We start from the raw sequence: 25,438 nt of genomic DNA, 5'->3' as shown, positions 1-25,438 counted from the left end.
CCGGCCTCCGGGCGGTGCGGCACTGTGGGCCATCGGGCGGACACATGCCCCTACCCGGACAACGACAAATGTGGCCTGTGTGGCCATACGGTGCCGACCGCCGACGGAGTGAAGGCACCTCATGAATGCACTCCGTCCTGTGCAGTCTGTGGGCAAGCCCATGCAACCAACTCCCGCGACTGCACGGGAAAATTCCGCCAACTCAAGTTGCCCGGCCACAAGGCCAAGCGCCATAAACGCCGAACAACCGGCGACCTAAGAAGCCACCAAGTCATCCGACTCCAGAAGCCTAGGGAGCCTACATACGCGGCCCGCTTTAGGGTGGTGACATCTCGAACCAGTGTTGCCTAAAACAGCCCCCAAATTTGACGGGCCGCCATGTTGGTCCCCAATGTCAGCCCCGAGCATCGTGAAGCGCCGACTGCGAAGGTTGCGAGCACCTTTTCGTCTTTTGAGGGTTGTCCCACGAGCACTATTTCGTGTCGAATGTAAATAATTGTTACTGAGCGAGCATTTTTAGGTTAATTAACGAAAGGGTGCGCTATGTAACGCGTGATACGGCGTACTCCACAGAAAAACAGAGAGCCTAGTGCAAGAATTTAGTCCATCTGCTTGTAGAAATGTTTATTAAAATATGAATGAAAAATCACGGAGCCATACTTTTGAATTATACGTTCCGTATGATGCGAAAGCTAAAGCCTTTTTGTTGATTCTAATACTGTATTATATTGTGAATGCGTTAGTGAATAGTGATATTATTTGTTTTTGTGAAACTCCTGCAGTAGTTGGTTGTGCTTTAAAGCTGTGCAAGCTATACGTTGCAATGCTGCACAAAAAAAAGTTTCATCCTGCATCCACCACCAGCCACAACAGTTTTTTTGTTTTGACCTTGGTAACTAGATTTCTCGGCAAATGAAACTATTGCCAAGCCCAGTACATTAAACAGTCATTCAGAGACATACCACCAAGTGAGTTTCCTCTGGGTGAGTTCAGTAATGGAAACAAATACGTGCACATGTGAACAAGCATATTTATTGGGTTACATGATCAGCCTCGGAAAACACTTTGCAAATAGTCTGCATCTCAACTAAAGTGATACTAAAACAGGAGACAGGCTGCATCCTATAAGAATGTTTCAAAACCTACAGTGAAACAAACATTAAACATTCTAAAGGAACTTGTAGCATCCATAAGGTAACATTTATAGCGTTACAGGCAAGCACACAATCCCTACCAGTTCTCACAGAGAAGCCACCTTAACCAAACCAGTGCTCCATGTACCTTCGTAATCTACTGGCAGTCATGGCGTCTTTTGAAGGGCAGCAAACATAGGACTATGGCCAAGTCCAGCCGTGTGAGATTGAATGTGATGTTCTCACCACTGGTTCAAGGGTGCACTTGCATCCTCCACGAAATTCGGGGTACACATAAATGAAGGTATTGAAGTCACGGATGAGGAGCTCCGCTAAGGCATGCTTTTCAGGGTGGTATGCTTTCCTGCATGCCGTCGGATGCTCTCACTGTGGAATGCAGGTACATTATCAGAAACAATCACCTGGTGTGTCTAAATGTATCTCTTTCCATTAATATGATGACACTGTTCACATTATCCGGGCTTTGCCACCGCCATACATGTTCACTGGTAAAAAGCCACCATAAAAGACCGAGTCCGGTGCACACCCTCTCGATTCTTCTTGAGTTCAGAGAAAATCGAGATTGACAACTTCGAAGGGCACATCTGAACATCAAGGAATGACCGTCTGGTTTCATTTGGGTGGAACTTGGCACGAATAGCATGAAAATTGTGACAGGTCCTCACATAATCCTCCGCAACAGCTTTCATGTTCTTCGAAGTGAAATGTTTCTGAATCTTGCAGTGAGTCGCCCATAAGCCATCATGGCCACCCGAGTGCAGACTGTCTTAATAAAGCCGCAATATTTTTTACATGTTGCGTGGAGGCACCACGAATGTTCCATTGATTAATTCCAACTCTTCAGCGTCTTCCCATACACTTGCGATGCAACAAAATTACACGAAACGGGTGCGTGTTGCAGAGGATTTCTTTGAAGGAGCTACACAGCATTCATTTAATCAACAAAACTATGTGCTTTAAACCATCTTTCTTTGGCGAAAATGAATACGAAAAGATTAGTTGCTTTGAATAAACAACATATGTGCATAATAAATGTCGCATAGCAAGCACCAAAACATGAGTCAAACAGTAATAAAGCCAAAAAGTTCATGCCAGTTCAAAGAATATAAATTCAAGTAAAGCCGTCACAGGAGACCACGGTTATGCAAACTTTCACTGCCACTGTACCAGGCGGAGCACACAATACCACATAGCTTCAATACAAACCTACATTCTTGCGCCATTAAATTCTGGTGCACATAGTCACTTTCTGATTATGCAATAGCAATACGCCTTCGAAGTATTCTCACATATTTTCTCAGCGCCACTGTGCAGTCGCAGGATACAACACATCACTGAAATCAAGACTGCCAATGATATCTGTCAACAAAATATGTTACAGCCATACGAAAAAGACAAGCATTAAAGAAAGTTAATCTGATACTAGTGATGCTGCATTCAGGTAAAGTCAATATTAGCAGCTAGAACGCATGGAAGCATGCTGTTTTTCAGTACACTAAACAATGAACAAAGAGCTTTGGTGCGAAACATTTTAGTGAATGCCCCACCTGCTCGAGGCGTTAAAAAGACATCCAGAGGCACACGTCAAACACTTCTGCAAACACATCACACAACCACAGCAGCATTAAATTAACCACTGAGACGCCACACACGGCTCAGATAAGATTAGCAGCGTCACAGGTTTTGCTGGACTGTCCGTTCACCCTCTGCGCATGCTGCTGTCGGAGATGAATCTTAAGTCTTGTCCTCACATACTTCTCAATGAGCATTTTGCATGCCCTTGATTCATGCGCATCACAACACCCTAATCTCATAGCCACAGACTTCCGCAAGGCACTCCGGATACCTGTAAATGGAGCTTTGAGAGTCAGGATCTCATTCATGTTTGCGAAAGTCTTAAAGTTTTCCTCACATTTGATTAAAACTTGCATCACTGTTTGGCTTGGCTGCATGAGCTTTCCGCTATTCTTGACATACTCTTTCAGCTGTATAAGAGCATTGTACTGGCCTGTTGCATCGCCAACCAGGGCTCTTTCACAGTCTTTGCACTCTCCAAGAAAACCGATGACTGACTTCAGCAAAAAGCCTCCCAAGTACGCAAGGATATCGCACTCTTCTGTGGTAAGTGCATAAACAAACAAGTTCTCAAGTTCCTCTGGCTCCTGACCTTCCACTTCATCCTGTTTGAAACTGGGGTCAAGAAGGTCAGCCAGGTGTGTGCTGTCATCAACACCATAGCTAGATGATGTCGGTGTGTTTACAAACTGGCCAACGCAGATAAGCTTTAAGGCACACTTGACATCATATGCGCTCGGCACAGGTTTTCTGAGCCTCAATACAGAAAAGATGTTTTCGAGACAATCCTGTGACAATCTACCAGTTAGCAAGTACTTGTAATTGAGCTTGTTCAGAAGCTCATGAGAAAGACGCAGGACAACAGTAGTTGACACCAAAAGGCCAGCTTGTGACGGCTTCCAGTGTGCAGTAAGTCCCATATTTAGTCCACAGAAGGTGGCACAAGCTAGTCCAAGGAGTTAGTTGCTTCCTTGTGTTTGGAAAGATCGGAATTGCTCAAAGCAACAACTGGATGCCATGACGACATCAAGGTGTACCACCTACTGACAAGTTCAAAAAACCACGCCGTCGCCTCCGCTTCAGGAGGTAAGATTCCTTGCTTAATCAGATAACGTATAGCCGGTGGAGCCTCACGGAACATTTGAACAGCAATGTTCACTTTCATTGTCGTGAAGTGTCCAAGGCTGATGTGGACGTCGGAGAGCCTGCTGGCAATCTTGAGCTCCTTGTCTCTGTCATGTGTGAGAACAGCTTCGACATGGTCTATGTTCACAGTTCCTGCTGTAAGCTTGTGCTCACGTATAGTTGCTTCTCCTAGAGTGAATGTCTTCACACGGCGCAGTTGAGCACGAATATTCTTCAGGACGTGGGCTGGATCAGCCATAAAATATAGCTGCCTACCTTCAAGGTGTGGGTGTGAAACAGAGCACACAGTCTCAGAGTGCCTATGGCTTGAGAAGCCAAGAAGGCGCCAGACTGCACGGTTGGCAGCTCCCATATCACTTGTAACAACAAGCACTCTTAGTGTGATGTTGAAACAAAGTTCAATCAAATTGAAGACGAGGTCCTTCAGAGCTTTCCCATCAACTGAGCGTGCAGTGAAATGATATGCAATTACTTGTTTCCACCGTGTGTTCAGTCCTCCAACCATGAATACAAGGGCGTGGTTAGCAACATCTGCAGTCGCTTCAGGCAATGTAGTGCCACCGAAAAGGCAATCAAGGGACCGATCGTGATCAAAGCCCTGACTTATCTACATCTCGTCCATGAAAAGGACACAGTCCTTTTCAATATCTTCCATTGCCTCTACCTTGTGCTTTAAAACATTAAACACTTCATGGAGAATGCCAGGCAGGAAGCGAATGTTTTGAAGCCTTCGGATCAAGGTCCTGTTGCTCGGAATCGGGTACGACAAAGATCTCAGCATTCGTAGCCTGTTGTGCCACACGCATGTTTTATCTGAAGTAGAGCACTGCACGGGCCGACTTTTGCGGCCCGGGCCCGGCCCGGGCCCGTTTAATCTACGTTACCCCGCCCGGCCCGGCCCGCCACCCCTTTACCTTAAGCCCGAGCCCGGCCCGAGCCCGACTCGAAACCGGCCCGAACCCGGTCCGAGACCGAAAAATACATGTTTTTCAGAGTTGAGAAGCCCGACAATAACTCGGAGAAAGCCCGAGCCCGGCCCGGGCCCGCGTCAAAAAACCCGAGCCCGGCCCGGGCCCGAGTCAAAAAGCAAACGCCGTGCCCAAGCCCGGCCCGAGCCCGTGAAAAAACTCCTCTACCCGGCCCGGCCCGGCCCACGGGCCGGGCCGGGCCCGGGCTTTCGGGTAAGCCCGAGCCCGTGCAGTGCTCTAATCTGAAGTGTCACTCGTATGGTCTTTTCAGACCACTTATGGCCCTTCGTTGTCTTCATTGTCAAAGATTTCACTTGGTCTTCATTGAGAAATGATGCCGATTTCAGTGCGCACACTTCTTTTTCAAGTGAGGACACTTTTTTTTCTCAGGCTCTGTAGCTTCAACTTTGTTTTATCGTGAACCCTCGGCAAGTTTATGTACTTGCGAGTGAGATCACTAGTTTTCTTGCGTAACTCTGCATTTTCTTGCCCGATGGTCACCGAAGATGAGCCTGCATTGCCTCCAAATGGTTGATGTGTGGCGCTGACATCGCGTGACTGACCAACACTGTTCGTGCTGTTTGGAACAGGAATGCCATTGGGGTGCTGTGGGAACAAGCACGGTGCCATCGCAGATGTCATTCATGAACGTTTTCATTTCCGGCATGACAAGATTCTTCTTCTACAACTAAGGTTGGCACTGGAGCACTGTCATCCATCTTAGTCGAATCGCTATCTAAAGGCTGGTGTGGCTCCGGGGAAGTTGCAGGGGTGGCATCGCAGGAAGGCTGCACAGGACAGCTGCGCTTCTTTGGTGGCTTCCGATGTTTGGGGCGGCTGGAATAAACAGTAATATGTGCATAGGCTGTTAGCATTTAGAATGAAGTAGCATAAGTACCAAATCTGCCAAGCCCATATTTACGAAAAAAAATCTTCAACCATGGTTCACTGACGATGAAAACAGGTTAGTGTAATCAAAAATGACGAGACAGAAGAACACACAGTACACAAGACAAGCGCCACTCTAAACTAATATTTATCTTGATTCACCTCCTTTAATGTATACAGCAAAGTCAATTTGCGCAAGCGCACTGCACATCACGATCGCAGACATGCATATCACCAATCATACTGGTTAATGCATCATATCTAAGCACTGCAATTCTTTACCGCGCAATACAACAGACGTATCACTTATACAGGCGCTACCTTTCTTTCTAATTTGGTACGCCTCTAAAATTTCTCTAGGCAGTAGTTCTGTTCTGTTCAACAACAAGTTCTGTTAAGGCTTCACTGAAACGGATGCACTCAATTTATATGACCAATTATGGGTGAATTTCATGCCTCTATATACAAGCAACATCGACAGGCAGTAAAAGCAAATGATCACTCACAATACGGCTTCATGATTCAAATAACAGTAGTATACCATACATAGCAAATACAAAAAAGAAAGACCACACAGTCTTATCTGCACTCACGTACAGCGCAAATGACTCCATCAGAAGCAAACTCGCATGTTTAAGGCCATCGTGTGTCAAATAACAGCACAATTGAAAACAATAAAAACAAATATAGACAAGGGAGATACATCCTATCCAATGTCGCATTATTCAACGAGTCTTATACAAAACGTAGCGTAATCTTCACTTCGTACTTACCTCGAAAAGCAAAAACTGTTGGAACGGCATCTGGCCTCAATTTCTTCAAGCCATCTTGCCTTTTCTGTTCGAAGCTTGAATCTTCGAAATGAGCCTGCAATAAATGTCACCACACGGCCGTTAGCATAATTAAGTAAGTGCATTCACGTGAACGTTCCGAATGGGGCTGCACGCAAGACGCATTAGAAGGAAAATCTTTCAGCCGTACAAGTTCGCGAAGCGGGCGCTCGACTGTTCATTGTAATGTAGTTCACAACTGATAAAAACTATATGTGCACATTTGCCTCTGAAGTCCGTCCTCAAACGTGTTCTCCCATTATGCATTCGTAGCTTGATCATTCTGTGCACAAAATAGATGCAACAGCACACCAATAGTAAAAGTGCCGATGCAGCTTCAAACGCTCATTCAACTACCAACTCAGGGCTTTTGGCGAGAAGTTCCGTTCAGTAGTGTAAATATTTGGTCGGGATGGAAGCGGTGACTCGACGTCAAAGAAGACACGTCAATTTACGCGTCTTAAAAAGAGCGCGGGCTGCACATATCTTATCGACAACCGCGTACTCGAGTGATCCTCGCTACTCGCTGTTACAACAGGATAAAGCACCACGTCGACTAGTCGCCTAGCCTCTCAGTCGAGACACATTTGTGATCAGCACCACGCGGCTCAATTTCACGCCCGTGGAAAGCCGGCGCGAGCATGGACAACACATCCAGGTGAAAAAGCTCTTGAACTACAGCTGATCTTCCTACTCGGGACACATAATCCCAGAAACGACACGTTCGATTATCTGGATACGTTGAGACGGTCAAATTCATAAAGCTTATTCTACAGCGAAAGAAAAACAACGAGGAAAACAGACAGTACTCACATAGCAAACACGTGAAGTGGTGGTGGGCGCCCAGCAGTCTCGCTTCACTTGCGCGAGCCAGCGTTTTCTTCGGCTCGGGCTGGTTGGGAAGCGAAACATTCGCACGCCCTTCCTGCAGTGGTTAGTGCACAGAGGTACGCAACAACCAGGCATTTTTGCTCCTCAGGCTTCGCTGACCGCATTTAACACGTTTCCACAGCCTTCGACGCTGCCTAGACGAGGATTAAACGCGATTCCGCTGCACGGCTCACGGCGGCAAGCACAGAGCAAACTGGTGTGGGGACCAAGATGGCGGTGCGTCTCTCTCGGGCAACTATGTGTTTTGGCGGCCGGCGGCATGTGGTGTGTCAAAGGCTGACACCACTCTAGACGGAAGTCCCGTATGTAGGCTTTCTACTGAAGCCAATGGCGGAGCGCCGCGTGGTGCTCACGGCGCCGACCCCGCCGACCCTCAAAACACGGTCACCTCCTCCCCTGTCGGTGACGTCAGCGCACGGAAGAAGACGGCGCCCCCACCGCCGCCGCCCAGCGGCAAGGACACCAGCCACTTCCCGGCCCTCAAGACAGATGGCGCTGCCGGCGGGCATCAACGCCTCAACACGGCAAACAGGTGAGCAGCTGGGCTAGGGTTGTCTCCTCCCCCCCCCGCCCCTCCTCCCCTCCCACCGTCTCCCAGCTCGACGCGGAATACAAAAAACAGATCGACGTGCTCCGGGCACAAAATGAGCTTTTGCTCAACAAAATTCAAATTTAGAATCAAAATTGGCGCCCGCGCTCCGAGCCCACAGAACTCGGACGCTATGGAGAGCGACGCGGAGCTCTCGCCTGCCCTCGTGGCAACCATCTCCGCGATGGAGGAGCGCCTTACCTCCAAACTGGGATCTATGATCGAGACCGCCATGGACCAGATCTTGATCAAGGTCATGGCTGCCGTCCCCGCGATGATCTCAAAACACATAATGGACAACCCCCGCCTCCTCCGCCGGTTGGCGCCCGTTAAGGACGTATCCCGTCCTTCAAAATTCAACTGTCTGATCAATGAGTCGGAGAATAAGGACAACTGCCCCGCTCATTCTGTCATCACCCCCTTGGTGGCGCAGAGAGCTGGCTCTGGGGCAGCCATTCCCTCCTCCTCCCCCTTACAAAATTCTAACCATGGCGAGACACCTTAATCAAAGGCGTTCCCCCACTTCCAATTCGGCCATTTCAACATCAATAACACAATGGAATTGTAGAGGTTTTAAGAACCGTACTAAGCGGGCCAATTTCCGCCTATACCTTGAAACCTTCGAGTCTTTACCAGCAGTGATTGCCTCCAGGAGCCAGGACTGGGCGCCGCACTTCCAAACTACACGATGTTCCAACAGGATCCTGCGTCTTGTCTTCTCGTACACAAAGCATACACAGCCAACTTAGTGGATCTCGACCTACAGCTCGAGTACTCCTATGTAATGGTGACTATCCTACCACTCCGCCGTAGGGACCCTCCACTGCATGTGCTCAACGTGTATTGCTCTCCCAAACTCAAGCGAGTGACTTTTGCGGACCTCTTTTGCCGCGCGCTAAGAGTAACGGGTCGCGATCCCCTCTTGATTGTGGGCGCTTTTAACGCTCCCAGTCAGCTGTGGGGGTATCGCAGAGAGGAGTTGCGCGGACGTAAGCTGGCGGAGCTTGCGTCTACGTTGGGCCTCACCCTCCACACGGACCCCGTCCACCCAACCCGACTAGGAAACTCCGTGACACGAGATACGTGCCCGGACTTGACCTTCACTCGCAACATAAGACACGCAGACTGGCTCAACACCGAGGAAACCCTCGGTAGCGACCACTGCATCCTTAACACTACACTCTACACACGCCCCCTCAAGCGTTCCAAAACACAAGCCCGTATCCCAGATTGGACCACATTTAGGCAAAGCTTTGACACTTAGATAACACACCCATTTCCGAGCAGGGTTACTCAGCATGGTCCCAACACTGCTGAAACACCTTCGCTCACATGAAACTCAGATCCAGCTGTCAGAGGCAGTCACGGACGTGGATAACCACCTCCTACACCTCTGGGAAGCCCGTCGCAGCCTCGTCCGCCGCTGGCGACGCCAGAAACATAACACAAAGCTTAAAGCTCGAATTTCCGAGCTCACCCAGAGAGCGGCCGAGTACGCGGCCCAACTCGCCGACTCCAACTGGTGGATAGATGCAACACGGCCGCGCGACAAATGTCCACCCGCAACACATGGCGCCTCTTTCGAGCCCTCATTGACCCAACTCAAACACGAACCGAAACACAGAAACATTTGCAGAGAGCCGTGCACGCTTTCCCTGGCAACACAACTCAACTGGCACAGAAACTCCGGGACCAGTATTTGTGCACAGCTCAAGACTCCCGTAGGTCTGCGTACTCTTATGCAGGCAGAGAGAACACGGAACTGGATCAACCGTTCCAGCTCCATGATCTGCGGGCGGCCCTTCCCAAAATGAAACGAGGCACTGCCCCGGGAAGGGATAAGGTCACCGTGAAGCTTCTGGCGAACCTGCCCGACACGGCATACCAGTCCCTCCTCGACTACATTAATGCAATGGCGCGGGGACACCCCCCTGCCAATAGACTGGAAAACGGCTCTAGTAACCTTTATTCCTAAAGCAGGCAAACCAATTGACACAGATAACCTCCGCCCCATCTCTCTCACCTCCTGTGTGGGCAAACTAATGGAGACAATGGTGCGGGACCGGCTATCTGCATATCTTGAACACAAAAATGTGTTTGCGGACACCATGTTCGGATTTCGCCCACACAGATCCGCACAGGATGTCCTCCTGCAACTCAATCGGGAAGTCCTTGACTCCCTCGAATGCCCCCATAATGATCGAGCAGTACTCGCCTTGGATCTTAAGGGGGCATTCGACAACGTAACACACGAGATCATACTCACTCACCTAAATCAGACCGACTGTGGCCTCAACACATTCTGATACATACACCAATTTCTCACGGATCGACATTCCTACATCCGCATTCAAGACAGAGAGCACGGTCCTTACCTACTCGGCACGCGGGGAACACCCCAGGGCGCGGTACTTTCTCCACTACTTTTCAATCTGGCCATGATGCACCTGCCGGCCCAGCTGGGTGGTGTCGCCGGCGTACAGCACGCCCTGTACGCCGATGACATCACTCTGGGCCACGCACGGCAGCATAGCGGACATTGAAACCAGCCTGCAAACAGCGGCGACGATAGTAGACACTATGCTCGCCGCTGCGGTCTTCAATGTTCCCCCCAAAAATCAGAATTTGTGCACCTCCGACCCTCGCCGAAGTGCACAACTAAAATCTCTCTGTCTATTGACAGTGGTCCCATACACGAAGCTGAAGAGATCCGGTACTCGGACTCTACATCCACAAACACAGACGGCCAGATACTACATTGGCCAAACTCCGTAAGGTGGGGGACCAGGTGGGCCGCATGGTCCGCCGGGTTTCCAACAAACGCGGGGGGTTACGAAGTAAGGATGCCTTGCGGCTGGCAAACGCCTTCGTGACGACGAGTCGAATTCTCTATTCGACTCCTTACCTTCACCTACGGAAACAAGAGAAGAGGCCCTTGAGGTCATCCTCCGCAAAATTGTTAAGCGTGCACTGGACCTCCCCGTCACCACGTCCAACAGCCGTCTTATGGCCCTTGGGGTGGTGAATACTTTCAGGGAGTTCCGGGAAGCGCACCTCACAAACCAATACACACGCCTGTCGCAAACGGAGTCAGGTCGCCGCCTTCTTGCTCGACTCCATATCCAACACACCATTCCCATGGATGATAGGTTTCGCATCCCAGAACTGTGGAGACGCGCCCTCCACGTGCGACCTGTTCCAACTAACATGTCACATGAGGATCATAATGGCCGGCGCCTGGCGCGCGCGGAAGCTCTAGCCCGACATTATGGCAACAAAATAGGTGTCTACTACGTGGACGCCTCCGGTCCTCACCACGGGGGATGGTACACGGCGGCGGTAGTTCACAACAACACAGTTAACGGCCTCACCTTTAGAGCCCGCAATGCAACACACGGAAGAAGTCGCCATCGCTCTCGCGGCCTCACATTCCGATTCAAAATACATAATCACCGACTCACGAGGGGCCTGTCGGAACGTCGAACAAGGCTGGACCCCGTCTCTAGCCTATCACATCTACAAAAGTTGCATACGGGATACGGACCCCGCACACCGTTACCTTATATGGTGCCCTGCTCATCAGGGGTTAGCAGGAAACGAGGCAGCAGACGCAGCCGCCCGCGCGCTCTCTCACCGGGCTGTTTTCTCCTCCCCACCCGATCAGGAACCCGATTTTAATCCGGCCTATACCTTTAAAGATATTACATTATACTATCAAGATAGTCATCGCCTTTACCCCCGCCCATTTAAAGGCCTTAGGAAGGAGGATGAGCGGCTCTTTCTCCGCCTTCTAACGAATACTTTCCTGTGCCCGGCAGTTCTAAAGCATTTTGACCCCTCCTTTAGTGGCAACTGCCCACGCTGTGGTGCGGTGTCTTCAGACACCTATCACATGGTGTGGCCTGCCCCTCCAACCCGGCCATCCCCCCCCATCCCCAACACAACCCGGGAAGACTGGGAGGCGACCCTGCTCGGCTGCCACGACTTACAGGCCCAACAAGCCTTAGTTGGGCGCGCCCGGGCGGCGGCTACCGCCACTGGCGTCCCGACTAGGGACCTCCACCCAGTATTTGTAAGGACCAGTCCCTTACGGGCTGGTCCAAGCATACTTCCTGTCCCTCTATAGCGAAATGAATGTTTTCACCACCACCACCCGCGAAGCGCAGAGCGAGGAGATGAAGCAGTCGCCCGCCGCAAGCAGCCGCCGAGCACACCACCCTGCTCGGAGAGGAAGGACGACGCCGACGCCATCTCCCGACACCCAGGAGAGTCGGCCGCACGAATCCAGGCGGCCGTGGTAACCGTGGTCCAGGCGGCCGTGGTCGGCCGCCTCCTCGTCTCCGCTGCGGCACTAAAATAAATGGCGTTCCCTCCGAACCGCCGGCTGCGGCGGCTCCCGGGACCGCTCCCTGGGGTTTAGCCCCGAAAGACTTTAAGCTCCCCTCGAGCGCGAGCGCCGCTTCTCGGGCGGCGTATTTATTTCAGCCCCCGTACAGCGCTCGACCGCTGGCGCCGCGCTGCGCCGCTCGCGCGTACCATGTTTCTAGCCACCGCCGTTGGAACGGAGGAGGCGTTGACGGAGAACACGCTGGGTTGGGGGTGACTAGCCTGCTGCTGTTAGGGGATCGGTGGTATTCCTAAATAAACGCATCACTGTTTTGATGATCCAAATATAATCTCACTATCACGGAGGGAGCAGTCTACCTAACTGGAGCAGTATTTTTTTATTTGGGGTGTTGCTACGCGGCGCCCGGCACCACGGCTTCCGCCGTGGCGCCGGGGTTCAAACGACCGCGCTGGCAAACAGACAGGAAAACAAAAGAAAAAGCGTGATAGAGAAAAAAAATGTAGCCAGGGCGGGATTCGAACCCGCGCACGCATAATCCCGAAGCGAGCGCCGCAACCACTCAGCCATACAGCCACTTTTTTTCCCTTTATTTCCGGACATTCGGCAAAACAATAATACAAACTACTGCATCAGCTGACAATATTCACTTTCCCACCGCTGATGTTTCACTTGCGGTTGAGATTACAAAACTTTCATTTTGACAGAGATCCATCAAGAAACAATAGTTCACTCATACCTAATTCTTAACACTTCACGAAGTTTACGCACATTTTCAGTAAAGTAAGAGTTTACTGTTCTCGGATTAATGTCACAATTCCTTACAGCCATGCGGTTTCTCCAGATGCTGTGAAGGCCGAGGAAAAGAACGTGTCATAAGGTATACTGTCGTGCCCTGTAGTTAAGTATCGAATACCATGGGGTGTTAACGGTAATTCTTTTTAGTTCTTTGCATAATGTCCCAGAAGAAGACCGCACTCCAAGAATCTAGAAACACATGTTCTATAGATTCTGGTTTCTTGCAAATTAAACAGTTAGTACCCCATGGTAAATAATGCCCTTTTTCTTCTAGCCATGCTTTTGCAGGCAAGGTATTAGTATGTAGTTTAAAAACAACGTTTCACTCCCCCGGAACCATCATTCGTTTCAGACGTTTTGGCACATCTTTTCCTTGGCCTTCACGGTACAATAATCGATACAATGGTTCTGGGAACATAATGTCTATTAAATCAGCGCTTATACGCTTACGTGTTACAGTAGCCAAATATTCAGTAGAAAAGTTGTGGTTTAAAAATCTAAACGCCACGACCCTCCACGTAGAAATTTACTCGTTGCGTAACACCCCCCTCCCTCATCGAGACAACAAAGTTAGGTAAAGCATTGCTCAATCGAACTTGAATAACTGTTCGCAAGAAAGATTTGTGGTGTCTCGCAAGAACAAGAACCTAGAAACCAGTTGCTTTAAGAATAAGTTTCGTAATGACAAGCCTCCCTGACCTAACTTGCGAAACAAGTTGTTTCTGCTTGTTCTTTCATATTCTGACTACCACACAAACACAGCGAATGCTCTATGAAATTTCTTAAAATTGAATCGGGAACAGCTCAGGACTTGCATGAGATACTACAGCTTGTTCACTAAGAAGATTCTGCAAATTGCTGCACGTGCAAATATTGAGAGGTCACGCCCGGCCCACTTGTCAGTTTGAGCTTTCAATTCCTGCACCTTTCCATTCCACAAATTTTTGGTGTCTCGATAAATGCCTAACGGTACACCCAGGTAAATCCCAGGTGTGAGCGTACACTGCATACCTTCAAAAACACGTGGCGTTGTCTGCCACTGGCCATGCCACAACCGACACATTTATTCAGGTTTATATTACTACCTGTCATGTCACAAAACTCACGCATAATTTTCATAGAAGTTCGAACACTCTCCTTATCAATGCAGAAAACAACGACATCATCAGCGTAAGCTAATAAACGCACTTCACATCCTTGTAGGCTGAAACCACGCACATCCGGACTATCAATATTTTTTTACATAGAGCCTCTAGGTATAACGCGAACAAAAGAGGTGACAGGGGGCACCCCTGACGCACAGATGAACGCACTTCAATCCTTTCAGTTAGCTCATGGTTGATAATGAGGTTAGTTGTGCAATTGTTATATGCCATTTTAACTCCCTCTGTTATCAATGATCCAACACCTACATAATCAAGAATTGAAAATAGGAGATCGTGACATACTCTGTCAAATGCCTTTCTAAATCAATTTGTAACATAGCGACTTTCCTAAAATCAGCGTGACACGTTTCCAGTACGCTACGAGCCACATGGATATTAGTAAATATCGACCTCCCTCTTATCCCGCAGGTCTGATGCGGTCCTACTAAATCACCAATAACCCCTTGTAGTCTCCGAGCAATATCTTGATTAAAATTTTATAATCTACGTTGTCAGCGTAATTGGTCTGTAGCTTGTGATTTTGTTAAGTTTATTCGCGTCATCGCTTTTTGGTATCAAGATTGTGTACGCCCTTTTAAAGGACGGTGGCAGACGACCTGCTTGATACGCCTCCTTAAAAACATGCTCTAATACGATGGCTATCTGCGCGCAGAAGGCTTTGTAAAAAACTGCAGTTAAGCCGTCAGGTCCTGGCGATTTTCCAGCGTTAAGGCTCATTCACACCGGCGACTGACAGGGTCGCGCGACCAAGTTGGTCGCAAAGCGACCAGTCGCAAATGGTCGCAAATGGTCGCTTTTCTCGAAAAGCGACATTTTGGGCCAGTCGCTCACTGCGCGATTTTTCAGTCGCGCGACCGTGGTCGTAAAGCTGCTCAGCCAATCAGCGCCGCGCCGAAAGTGATGTGTGTCGTCGTCCACGCCAAATGCAATGTCCGCGTCACGATATGCAGGCTACAGGCCGGTAATTGGTGTCTTGTCTTGTGATTCTGGGACGCAGCAGTGCATCAACGTGTCGAATGTACGCGGTCGCATTCGCTGGAAGCCAAACAGCAGGGAAAGAAATCACAACACAAACCCTTTTTCCAGCTGTCGTTCGTTGGATGAGCACGCCACCCAAAGGTGAACAGCGCGTGAACAGCTTCGCTTTAATATTATGCACCGAATAACACGCAATGCGAACAGAAATTACAACTTGCTCTCGATAATACTCGTTGTCATGCGCACAAAGTTCGGGCAGGAGGCGGCTTGCGTGGCCGGTCACTTCACGCGAGCGGAGGCACGGGCGCACCCATGAGCGTCGCGTTTTCTTCGGAGGCTTCCGCGCTGCCACAGCTGACACCACGGCGGAGCACATCAGCACAGGGACGACGTCTTCCTGTTCGCTCGAATCAAAATCCAGCCATCGCTCGAATCAAAATCCATGGCTGTTGCCGGAACGCGAAACCAATTTACACAGTGCCAGCGAAGTGCGCGCTAACTGCGTAGATCCCTAGAATTCTCGCTGAAGAACGACAATGTCCGGGATTGCGACTTGCAGGTCGCGCTCAGCCGGGCTTGCCGGTGTGAACATAAGTCGCCTTCGGTCGCTTTTTGTTCGCGAGTCGCAAATGGTCGCGCGACCTCCTGAAGTAGCCGGTGTGAATGAGCCTTTAAGGTCTTCTATGGCCATTTCAATTTCCTTTGCTGTGATATCTACTGATAATCTTTTTGTTTCTTCGGCGTCTAATGTAGGAAGTGTAGTAGAAAATGGCTCTCATACCCAGGCTTGTTCGGTATTCTACAATTGAATAGCTCTCTATAATGTTCCTTAAATGCATAATTGATTCCTTCTGCATCTCTACATATTTTCCCTTTGTATTCAATCTCAACTATTTCGTTCCTCCTCGCATACTTTTTCTCAGCTCCCAAAGCACGCTTTGTTGGCATTTCATCGGCCAAGATATTTTGCGTTCGTGCGCGAACAAGCGCACCACGGTATTTTTCCGTGTCGATAGCCTCAAGTTTACACTTCGTTCTTCTTATTTCTTCCATAAAGGTGCCTGGCGCCGCAGTTTCAGCATCCAGCAATTCCTGTAGCATTTTTTTTCAGGTTATTTTCTTCTTGACGCTCTTCAAAACGCATTTCTACTGCTCGCTCTATGGCATTCATTTTTACGGCTTCTTTAAACCTCTCCCATCGCTCACACCATCCTCTTTCATAGCTACTGTTTGCTTTGGCCATTTCTGTTCGTACGCTTTTTAGAAATTGTTCGTCCTTTAAGAGTTTCGCGTTTAATTTCCACGTTTCCCACATCATTCTAGGTCTTACGGTGATCTTCTTCCCTATCGTGAAGGCTACTAAACAACGGTCGCTAAATGCTATATTCAGCACCTTGTAATCATCACACAGTGTGGAAATTTCTTGCGAAAGGTACGCTCTGTCTGACCTTGCATGGCTATTGCCTTGAAAATGAGTATAATGCCGATTATTACCTCCATTCGCGTCATGTGCAATGTCCTCCAACAGGGCTCTTCCTATGGCTCCCCTTAAGAACTCAACGCTCTTATCAGTCCAGTATCCAGCATGCGAACGATCACAGCGTTCAAAACGCAATTGAAATCTCCTAACACTATCAAATATCTGTCTGTTTTCATGTACTGCGATATTTCTGAAAAAAGCTAAGCCGGTCATTTACTTTTGTTGGTGCGTACACACATATTATTCGGAATTCCTTGTTGCAATATACGAAATCACAAAACACGAATCGTCCACTCTGACAACTTATCACTGTTTCTTCCACTATACCCAAACCTTTCTTAATAAACATACAGCATCCGGCCGCTGTGCCAACATGGCTAACGCATACAGTATAGCGGTCACTAAACTGTACAACCATACCATCAGTTGATTCTCACTCTCTATTTTAGTCTCCTGAATCGCCAAGATATCTAAATCTTCCTCTAACATTACGCGTCGGAGCTGACGCTGTCTGCGTCTCGCCCTGAGACCTCTAACGTTGAGCGTTCCCACGCGCAATGGAGCTAGCGACATAGCCATTTCAAATAGCAAGAGTAAAACAACGGCAAGGCGTCCAGCAATTAGCAACTTTCACAAACTGAGCGTCCCTGTCGGCATGACAGCTTTAACGGGCACCCGCGACGCCAGTCGCGTTGGTCACTGCGTCGCCTCCCCTTCTCGGGTGAGCGACGCTTTTCGCTGGGGCGTACTTTCCTTTCTTGGCCCGGGTCGACCGGACCTCCATCCACTGCGGCTCCAGGCGTTGAACACCTTCCCCCTGCGTCTCCTCATGTGGAGCATCACGTCGATGCCGTTTGGAAGGCGTAGCAGGCTCCTCAGTGGCCGTCTCATCAGCGTCTCATATGGTGTATCTGGCTCCGCGACCATCGCCACGTTCAACTCGTCACGCCCATGATCCGCGTCTTCGGGTGCAGGAGGTGTCCTCACTTCTTCCTGCATTCTTCTTTGCCTCTGCTTTCTTACTGCAGTGTCGTCCTGTGTCGACGCGGATGGCGTTGCCACCTTTTCCGCGTCACTAGCCACCTGTTCAGCCTGCGTTTCTAAGGACGCTGTCAGCTTCTCCGTTACCTCTTCCTCCATCAATTCGAGACCCTCGTCTTCAGGTTGCTTGCTGCCAGTAACTCTTGCATATGTACGCACAGTCTTGTGCTTCATGGCCGAATTCCCGGCACTGAGCACATCTTGGCACTCTGCAGTCTCGCCTAATGTGTCCTTTGCGTCGACAACGAAGGTAAATTGGAGCTCTGCCGGGAACGACGACGAGCACTGAACCACCAAAGATCTTGAACAAATGGGGCAAAGCGTCCGGTGTTAAATCCTCTCGGAGCGTCATCCGCACAATACGCGTAGTGGACTCGGCTTGTTCAAAACCTCTCACCTTCCAATCCTCTTGTCGTACTTCTTTCACTTCGCCATAGTGGTCGAAAGTCCTCTTCAGTGCTTCCCCGGTAATGTGCAATGGCACCCAGTGCACTTTGAGTGTGATGTCTTGCTGTACAGGGTCAATGACGGCGCAAAAACGCCCTTTGACCTCCAAGCCACCCGCGTTAACCAGCACTCCCTTTGCCTCTGGCGTTATTAGCTTGATCAGCCACACATGCGTCATTTGGAAGGGCCCTATACCAGTCACGTCTTTCAGTACACCCAGCTCTTGCAGTGGGTCACGGAAGTCTTCGAGGCGGTATGGTCTGCCGCTCACGTCACAGTGTAAAAACAAACACTCCTTCATAGTTCCTCCTGATGGCAAAGTCGGTAGTACATACCGATAACCCGGTGGGGCGACAGAAGACCTATTACCACGGCCAGACGCGGCCGCTGAACCTGCTCTTGCAGAGCTCGACATCTTGCGTCCGAACGCGTCCGTGTCCAGAGGCAGACTGACTCAGCCATACAGTCACGCTTGCAAGACCTGCAAGCATGCGAACCATATTGTTACGGGGATAACGTTTATTTAGGGAGTGAGTATGGCTGTATACAAGGTTTGGACAAGCAGCAGCGACGGATGCAAGGCTGTCGCGCGCCTCTGGGCACTTCGTCGCCGTCGTCTTCGTCCGACCGACAGTAGCAGCCCCTTCACTGTCTTGTGACACTACCCCCCCCCCCCCCCTGGGCGAGAGCGCCGACCCGGTGCTTGCTACGACGGACCAGAGGGTCCAGTTACGTACGGCTTAAGTCTCGCAACGTGCACGATAGCAGAGGGTGGGGGCGTAGACGGCGCTGGTGCGGTGACTGGCTATATCTCATACGTAACGTCGGTGACTTGACGTAGCACCCTGTAAGGACCATCGTAGCGGGACAATAGCTTTCGGAGAGACCGATGCGGCGGGACGGAGACCACAGTAGCACGAGAGCGCCTGGGGAGTAAGAAACGTCTCTGTGGCGACTATCATTGCAAAGGCCGAAAGGCATCACTTTAAAGTGATAGATGCCATCGGGAGTTACGAATGCGGTTTTTTCGCGGCCCAGTGGGTCAACAGCAATCTGCCAATAACCTGAGCGAAGGTCAATAGATGAGGAATATTGGGCGCCGTGAAGACAGTCGAGTGCGTCGTCGATACGGGGCAAGGGATAGACGTCCTTTTTCGTGATCTTGTTGAGATGTCGATAGTCAACACAAAATCGCCAGGTGTTGTCCTTTTTTTTGACAAGCACAACAGGAGCGGCACAAGGACTCGAGGACGGTTCGATGATGTTCTTGGCCAGCATTTTATGGACTTCCTTTTGGATTATGGCGCGTTCCGCAGCGGAAACGCGATAAGGGCGCCGGTGAACCGGTTGAGCATCACCGGTGTGGATGGAGTGCTGAACAACTGTTGTCTGGCCTAAAGGGCGATTTTCGAGATCAAAGATATCGGAATACGACAGCAAGACCCGGCGAAGATCTTCTGCTTGCGTATGCGAAAGGTCGGCTGATATCATTTTCTAGAAATTGGCACATAGCGACGAGGTGGCTGTGAGAGAGCCGGAAACAGTTCGAGGGCCGTCGACGGCTAACACAGAAATCGCGCATTCTTGCAACGACGACATGGTGGCAAGCGCGATGCCAGCAGGGAGCACGTGGGTAGAAAGACCAAAGTTCAAAAGCGGCAGGCAGGTTTTGTTGTCGCGTACGGTAACCACAGTGTGCGGGAGAATGACAGAGTGCATCAGGACCACGTCGAGAATCGGGAAACAACGTATTCACCATCGCACACAGGAGGAGAGGGACCTAATGGACGTACGTGGAGGCTTGCGGTGGCTTCGGAAGCATGTGGATCAGAGCGAGGGGAAAACCGTCGAATGTTGCCTCCAGGACGACGCCAAGATCCAGTGCTCCAGTTTGAAGGCGACGACCAGCTACTGCGGCAGTGACGGGCAATGTGTCCAACGCGAGAGCAGTTGAAACATATGGGTCGGTTGTCTGCCGTCCTCCAGTCAGCCGGGTTTCTGTAGCGCGAAGGGTAGACCTGGTTCTGGGTGACATTTGCAGGGGTACGTTCGGATGTACGAATGGAACAGACGGCCGATGATAATCCCATGTTCGCGAGCTCCTGGCGGACGACTGCTTTAATGAGTGACACGGTGGGCAGGTTGGCTGACTGAACGTCTGGAAGAACGGCCGTAGGAGCTAGAGCTTCAAGTTCGCGGCGGACAATACGCGTTACATCTTCTGACGCTGTAGCCGGTACAGGCGTCGGTGGGTCTTCGCATGATGATGTGGCGGCAGTGTTAGGTAGCCGAAGGAACTGGCGGGTGATGCGGCGGCTCTTCGCTTGTTCAAAGCGCTGGCATTCCTTAACTATGGCGTCGACCGTCGTACAGTCCTTACACACCAGTAGATTAAACGCGTCGTCGGCTATTCCTTTCAAAATATGCGATATCTTGTCATCTTCGGCCATTTGTGCGTCAACTTTTCGACAAAGGCCTAGGACGTCCTGTATGTACGAAATGTACGATTCAGTGGTCGTCTGGATACGAGATACCAACTCCTTTTAGCGGCCTGCTGTCGGTCAAATGATCTGCCGAACAACTCACGCTGCTTCGCCTTGCAAGCGTCCCAACTTGTAAGATCTTCTTCATGTGTCCGGTACCACACGCGTGCCGTCCCTTTCAGATAGAATATCGCGTTGGCTAACATAACCGTGGGGTCCCACCTGTTGCGGTTGCTGACGCGTTCGTACATGTCGATCCAGTCTTCGACATCCAAGCCATCTGTGCCAGAAAAGGTTCCCGGGTCTTGTGGGTGCAAAAGAATCACAGGAGCCGGTGGCTGCTGCACCGTCGACACTTCACTGGTCATCGCGGAGCAACCAAGACGGCGACCGCTTCGAAGTTCCGTGCTTGGTTGACGGAGCCGGCACGTTGACAGGTTTACCCAGCACTTCCACCAAATATGTTACGGGGATAACGTTTATTTAGGGAGTGAGTATGGCTATATACAAGGTTTGGACAAGCAGCAGCGACGGATGCAAGGCTGTCGCGCGCCTCTGGCCACTTCGTCGCCGTCGTCTTCGTCCGACCGACAGTAGCAGCCCCTTCACTGGCGAAAGCAACCACCTAGAAACGCGGTAAGGCCGTTTCACATGGCGCGATTGGGGCGAAAAAAATCGTTCTGTCGCGCACGTCGCAGAGCGATTTTCGCTGGCAGCTTTCACATGCGTCTTTGACCGCGCGATTCGTTAGTAACATTGTATTTTTTCTGACCTTGATAATCTCATTTTTCACCCTTCAGTTAGTCTGACGGCTCGTTGGCACACTAAGCTAGTTATACAAAATTTTCTTTGTTGTTGTTTTTACCTTCTTTAATTTTGTGTATCTCATTGTCAAAAATAATTTTTTTAGCTACTTACTGCCGCCCGATTCTTGGCCTATCCCCCTCAGTGGGTGCGAGCCATGATGAAGGATCATCATCATCATCATCATATGCACTCTTAAAAACAAACTTAGTAAATAGCTAGTAAATGCACGTTTTTACTAACTTACTGTGTATTTTACTACCTTCTGACTAGTTCTGTACTAGCCAGCGGTTAGTAAAGCTAGTAAGTGCTGCCTTTACTAACCAGAAATGCTTCTTAGTAGTTTTTACTAAGTAGCTACTAAGCAACTACTAACTCGTCTGGCTTTGGCCTATTATGCTGTGATGGTAACAGTCTTATGCGAAATTGAGATAAACTGCAGTGTTGCTCAATATGTTGGATTAACAGTTATATGCGACGTCGTAGCACACATATGTAGAGAAAGTAGGCTTTAGACATTTTTGCACAAAGCTATGATTTTTAATCATACACATAGGTTGTCACCGGTGCCACATGTGCTCCCTCAAACTAGGCCTATAAATACTCGTGAAGTTGCTCTTTCAGTAAGTGTTCCGTAGCACCTTGGTCGTTCTGTTTGTATGTCCTTGCTTGTCGTTGTTTGTGGGAGATAGTAGTACATTCTTGCCCGGAATCAGTGAGCCTTCATGTCCTTGGTAATAACATTACCGTGTATGTATATACCATCAATTAATGCGATAGGGTGCGGTTCTTTTTTTCATGTATATTCTTTTACTTTCTATGCTTTTACAATACCACCGACTTCATATTGCAATGCAAGCGGCACTTATAAATCGAATAGGCGCCATTGTATTGTTGGTAATTATTTTCAGTTGCGTTAGTAACTGCACTACCGAGGTACTATTAAGTAGTACTAAGTTAGTGTTTTTTACTAGCTTCAGCAGGTAGTGAAAAGTACTAACCATCATTTTACTACCTGCACTTACTACCCGCGTCGGCGGTTGTCGCAGCTGGCTCCTCACGAGCTGCGACAACGGCCGACGCTGGCCGCGGATCTTGGTTCTACGACGTGCCCAAGGACTACAGGATCATTCTGCCACCCATGCCCACCGGACAAGGACTGAAGACTATGGTTGTTCTACATTGCGACATAGCAGGACGCCCGTACAAAATAGAGCACTTTAGTCAGCCTATGAGGAACGCTGGCATTATTGAGCAGGTTAGTGGAATAGGGCTTACCAGATGTCTCACGTCTCGTTAGTGAAATTCCGCACTGAAGAAGCGAAAAAGAAGTTGCTGGAAACCAAGCCCTTCCTTGTCAAAGGTAGGACCTGCGTCGCAATCGACCCACAGAGGCAGGAAGTGCATTCGTGCGCTTTCAACGTGAGCAACGACGCAGTGAGACGGGCTTTCGTAGAGTACGAAAGTCAGAGTACGAGAGTCACTGGCGACAAGTGGAAGACAGGCGGCTTCGACAACGCCAACTCAATAACGCGTGTTGTGCGCTTATTCTCCGTGATGGGGTAAGCCAAATGCGCATCGGAAACGGAACAGTACTCGTCATAGTGCCAGGCCGTGCGCCCATCTGTCTACGCTGTCGTGCTACAGGACACATCCGCCGAGACCGTAAAGTGCCCAGATGCAATAAGTTCCGTGCTTATGGGCACGAAGAGGCGGAATGTGCAAGGTCCTATGCTTGCGCCGCTTTTCGAGGAACGGCAGAAAGCAGCGAGTTGGTAATGGACGAAGATGAAGCGGAACAGGCTGCTGCGAACGCGGCCTCAGACGCTGACAGGAGGAGACGCAGCTAATGTGAGTGGCGCCCAAGAAGGTAGCCAGGGACAAAAGCCAGCGTCTCTGTCTGCTGCAACCGAGGAGGCTCAGCGAGTACGGCGACAGACGCGAAGGACGGAGTCGTCGCGTCTAGCGAGAAACAGCGTGACCATGTGCTGACGCGAGCTAGTGTTTCCGCTGCTTCAATGGGAACATCGATGGCAGAAGCTGAAGAGTGGGCGACGTGTCGGCAAGTGTGGAAGACGACCACGCAGCGTCGATGGATCTGGACAGCACGTCATCTAAGCGCCGCCATGACGGCGCAACCAGCGTTCTTCAGGAGCAGCGACTCCGTCAGCCGGAGTGGCGCGTCGCTGGGTAAAAGCCGCGTGTCACCAGAGCGCCACGCTCGTCGTCGCTTCCCCGCGACGACTGAGAAGTCGTAAATACTGTTTCATCAGCACCATGTTAGTCTGTATGTTAAGGTGAGCGCCATACTGTTTGCCTGGCTGCAATAACAAAACTAAAAATGGCTACCTTTGAAAAGCATATGCTTGTAGCGACATTAAACATCAGATGGCTGGCCTCAAGAGGGAGGCAAAATCAGCTTTACAGGTTAATCACTGAAAAAGATTTGAACATTGTAGCAGTTCAAGAATCTACACTCGAAAGTCAAGAACAGACGGATAGTGTGGTGCGCCTCTTTACTAGTCGGTACGATCTATGTGTGTGTCATGCAGTGGGAAAGTCGGCGGGGTGTGTGCTGATGATGCGTAGGATATTGGGTGCAGTTGTAGAGAAAGTGGTGACATGTAATTTAGTGATTTCATTGTTTGTGACATCACATCATTTGAACGCAATTGGAGAATAATATGCGTTTATGCATATACAAACGCAGAACAGAGAAAGAAATGTTTGAAGCTATCAGTAACTACTGTGTTACAGATCGGTTTGTAATTGTCATTGGTGACTTCAATTGCGTATGCATGGCAACGACAAAACCAGCTCGACCCCTTATGGGATGTCAGTGTTGTTTCTTTAAATAATATCATCAGTCAGCATTGTTTGGAAGACGTGGGTGAATGTTGTGGGTTTGGGAATGACATTCGCTTTACCCATTTTCAAGGTCAAAGCCACGCTCGGTTGCACCGCGCCTATTTATCTGCAGATTTAGTACCGTTGATTGGAGAATATCGGGTTCAGCCAGTATCATTTAGCGATCACTGCCTCGTAACATTTCGTGACGGACAAAGAAAAAATAAAATGTGTAGATTTGTTTGGGAAAATTGGAACCTAGATAAGCTTTTAAAAGACGACGTTTTGTCACAAACGCAATCGCGAAATTTGACAAAGGATATTATAAAAATTGGGGAACACCGGAGCTCTTTAAGGAAGAAGTAAAAATGAAGGCCATTGAAAGGTCAGGTGCCATAAAGCACAAGCAAGAAAGTGTAGAACATGTGCTCCGAGCCAACCTAAGCACGTTAATTTCAGAAGAGTGCAGACAACCCGGAACGTTTAAAGAAGACATAAGTACCATAAAGCAAAATTGGAACTCATAAAGAGGAGAAGTATGAAGGCGCTAGTCAGAGCTCGGTCCGAGCGCTTAATGGGTGGGGAGTTTTCTACCAAGGTGCACTAGGATTTGAAAAAAGCCGCGCGCACCTACACGAAATAGCAAAAGTAGAGTGTAAAAACGCTGTTATTACTGAAAAGGAAGGCATTCAAGAGCGTTTTATGAATATTACAGTGCATTATATTCGTGCATTGAAGTCGACGTAGACACATTTAAAAATTAATTTCTCACTCTAATGCCGCGAGTAAGCGATGAGACGAAAGAAAATTTGGAAAGGCCGATCTCACTGGAAGAGGTTAAGAAAGCTATTAATGATCTCACTCTGGGAAATCCCCGGGCCCAGATGGGCTTACAGCATCATTGTATAAGGTAGTCTTCGTGTCACTCTTTAACGAGGCTTTCGATATGTCAGTACTTCCACCATCATTTTTTGCGTCAAACAGTGTTCTTATACCTAAGGTTAAAGA

The 25,438-nt window shown here is 49.5% G+C and overlaps 2 protein-coding genes across 2 annotated transcripts; both read right to left on the bottom strand.

The window, feature by feature from the left end:
- Positions 1-2,489: 2,489 nt before the first annotated feature.
- LOC125943704 (uncharacterized) lies at positions 2,490-3,670 on the bottom strand. The gene has a single exon (XM_049663174.1). It carries the CDS (start codon positions 3,647-3,649, stop codon positions 2,810-2,812), a length of 840 nt encoding a protein of 279 aa, XP_049519131.1. The 5' UTR covers positions 3,650-3,670; the 3' UTR covers positions 2,490-2,809.
- Positions 3,671-6,336: 2,666 nt separating this feature from the next.
- LOC125943970 (peroxynitrite isomerase THAP4-like) lies at positions 6,337-7,659 on the bottom strand. The gene is made up of 2 exons (XM_049663600.1): positions 7,375-7,659; positions 6,337-6,598 (listed from the first exon to the last, which is right to left on the bottom strand). The coding sequence occupies exons 1-2, from the start codon at positions 7,525-7,527 to the stop codon at positions 6,467-6,469; spliced, it is 285 nt and encodes a 94-aa protein (XP_049519557.1). The 5' UTR covers positions 7,528-7,659; the 3' UTR covers positions 6,337-6,466.
- Between the last annotated feature and the right edge of the window lie 17,779 nt (positions 7,660-25,438).

This window comes from Dermacentor silvarum, chromosome 3 (genome assembly GCF_013339745.2).
Source record: "Dermacentor silvarum isolate Dsil-2018 chromosome 3, BIME_Dsil_1.4, whole genome shotgun sequence".
In the NCBI taxonomy this organism is placed as follows: Eukaryota; Metazoa; Arthropoda; class Arachnida; order Ixodida; family Ixodidae; genus Dermacentor; species Dermacentor silvarum.
This window is presented reverse-complemented; position numbering and strand designations above follow the sequence as displayed.

Excerpts from the sequence above, each read along its gene's own strand:
- LOC125943970 (XM_049663600.1), bottom strand. The coding sequence starts at position 7,527 with ATGCCTGGTTGTTGCGTACCTCTGTGCACTAACCACTGCAGGAAGGGC. Across the intron at positions 6,599-7,374 it reads CCACTTCACGTGTTTGCTAT|GCTCATTTCGAAGATTCAAG; the intron begins GTGAGTACTGTC and ends CATTTATTGCAG.
- LOC125943704 (XM_049663174.1), bottom strand. The coding sequence starts at position 3,649 with ATGGGACTTACTGCACACTGGAAGCCGTCACAAGCTGGCCTTTTGGTG.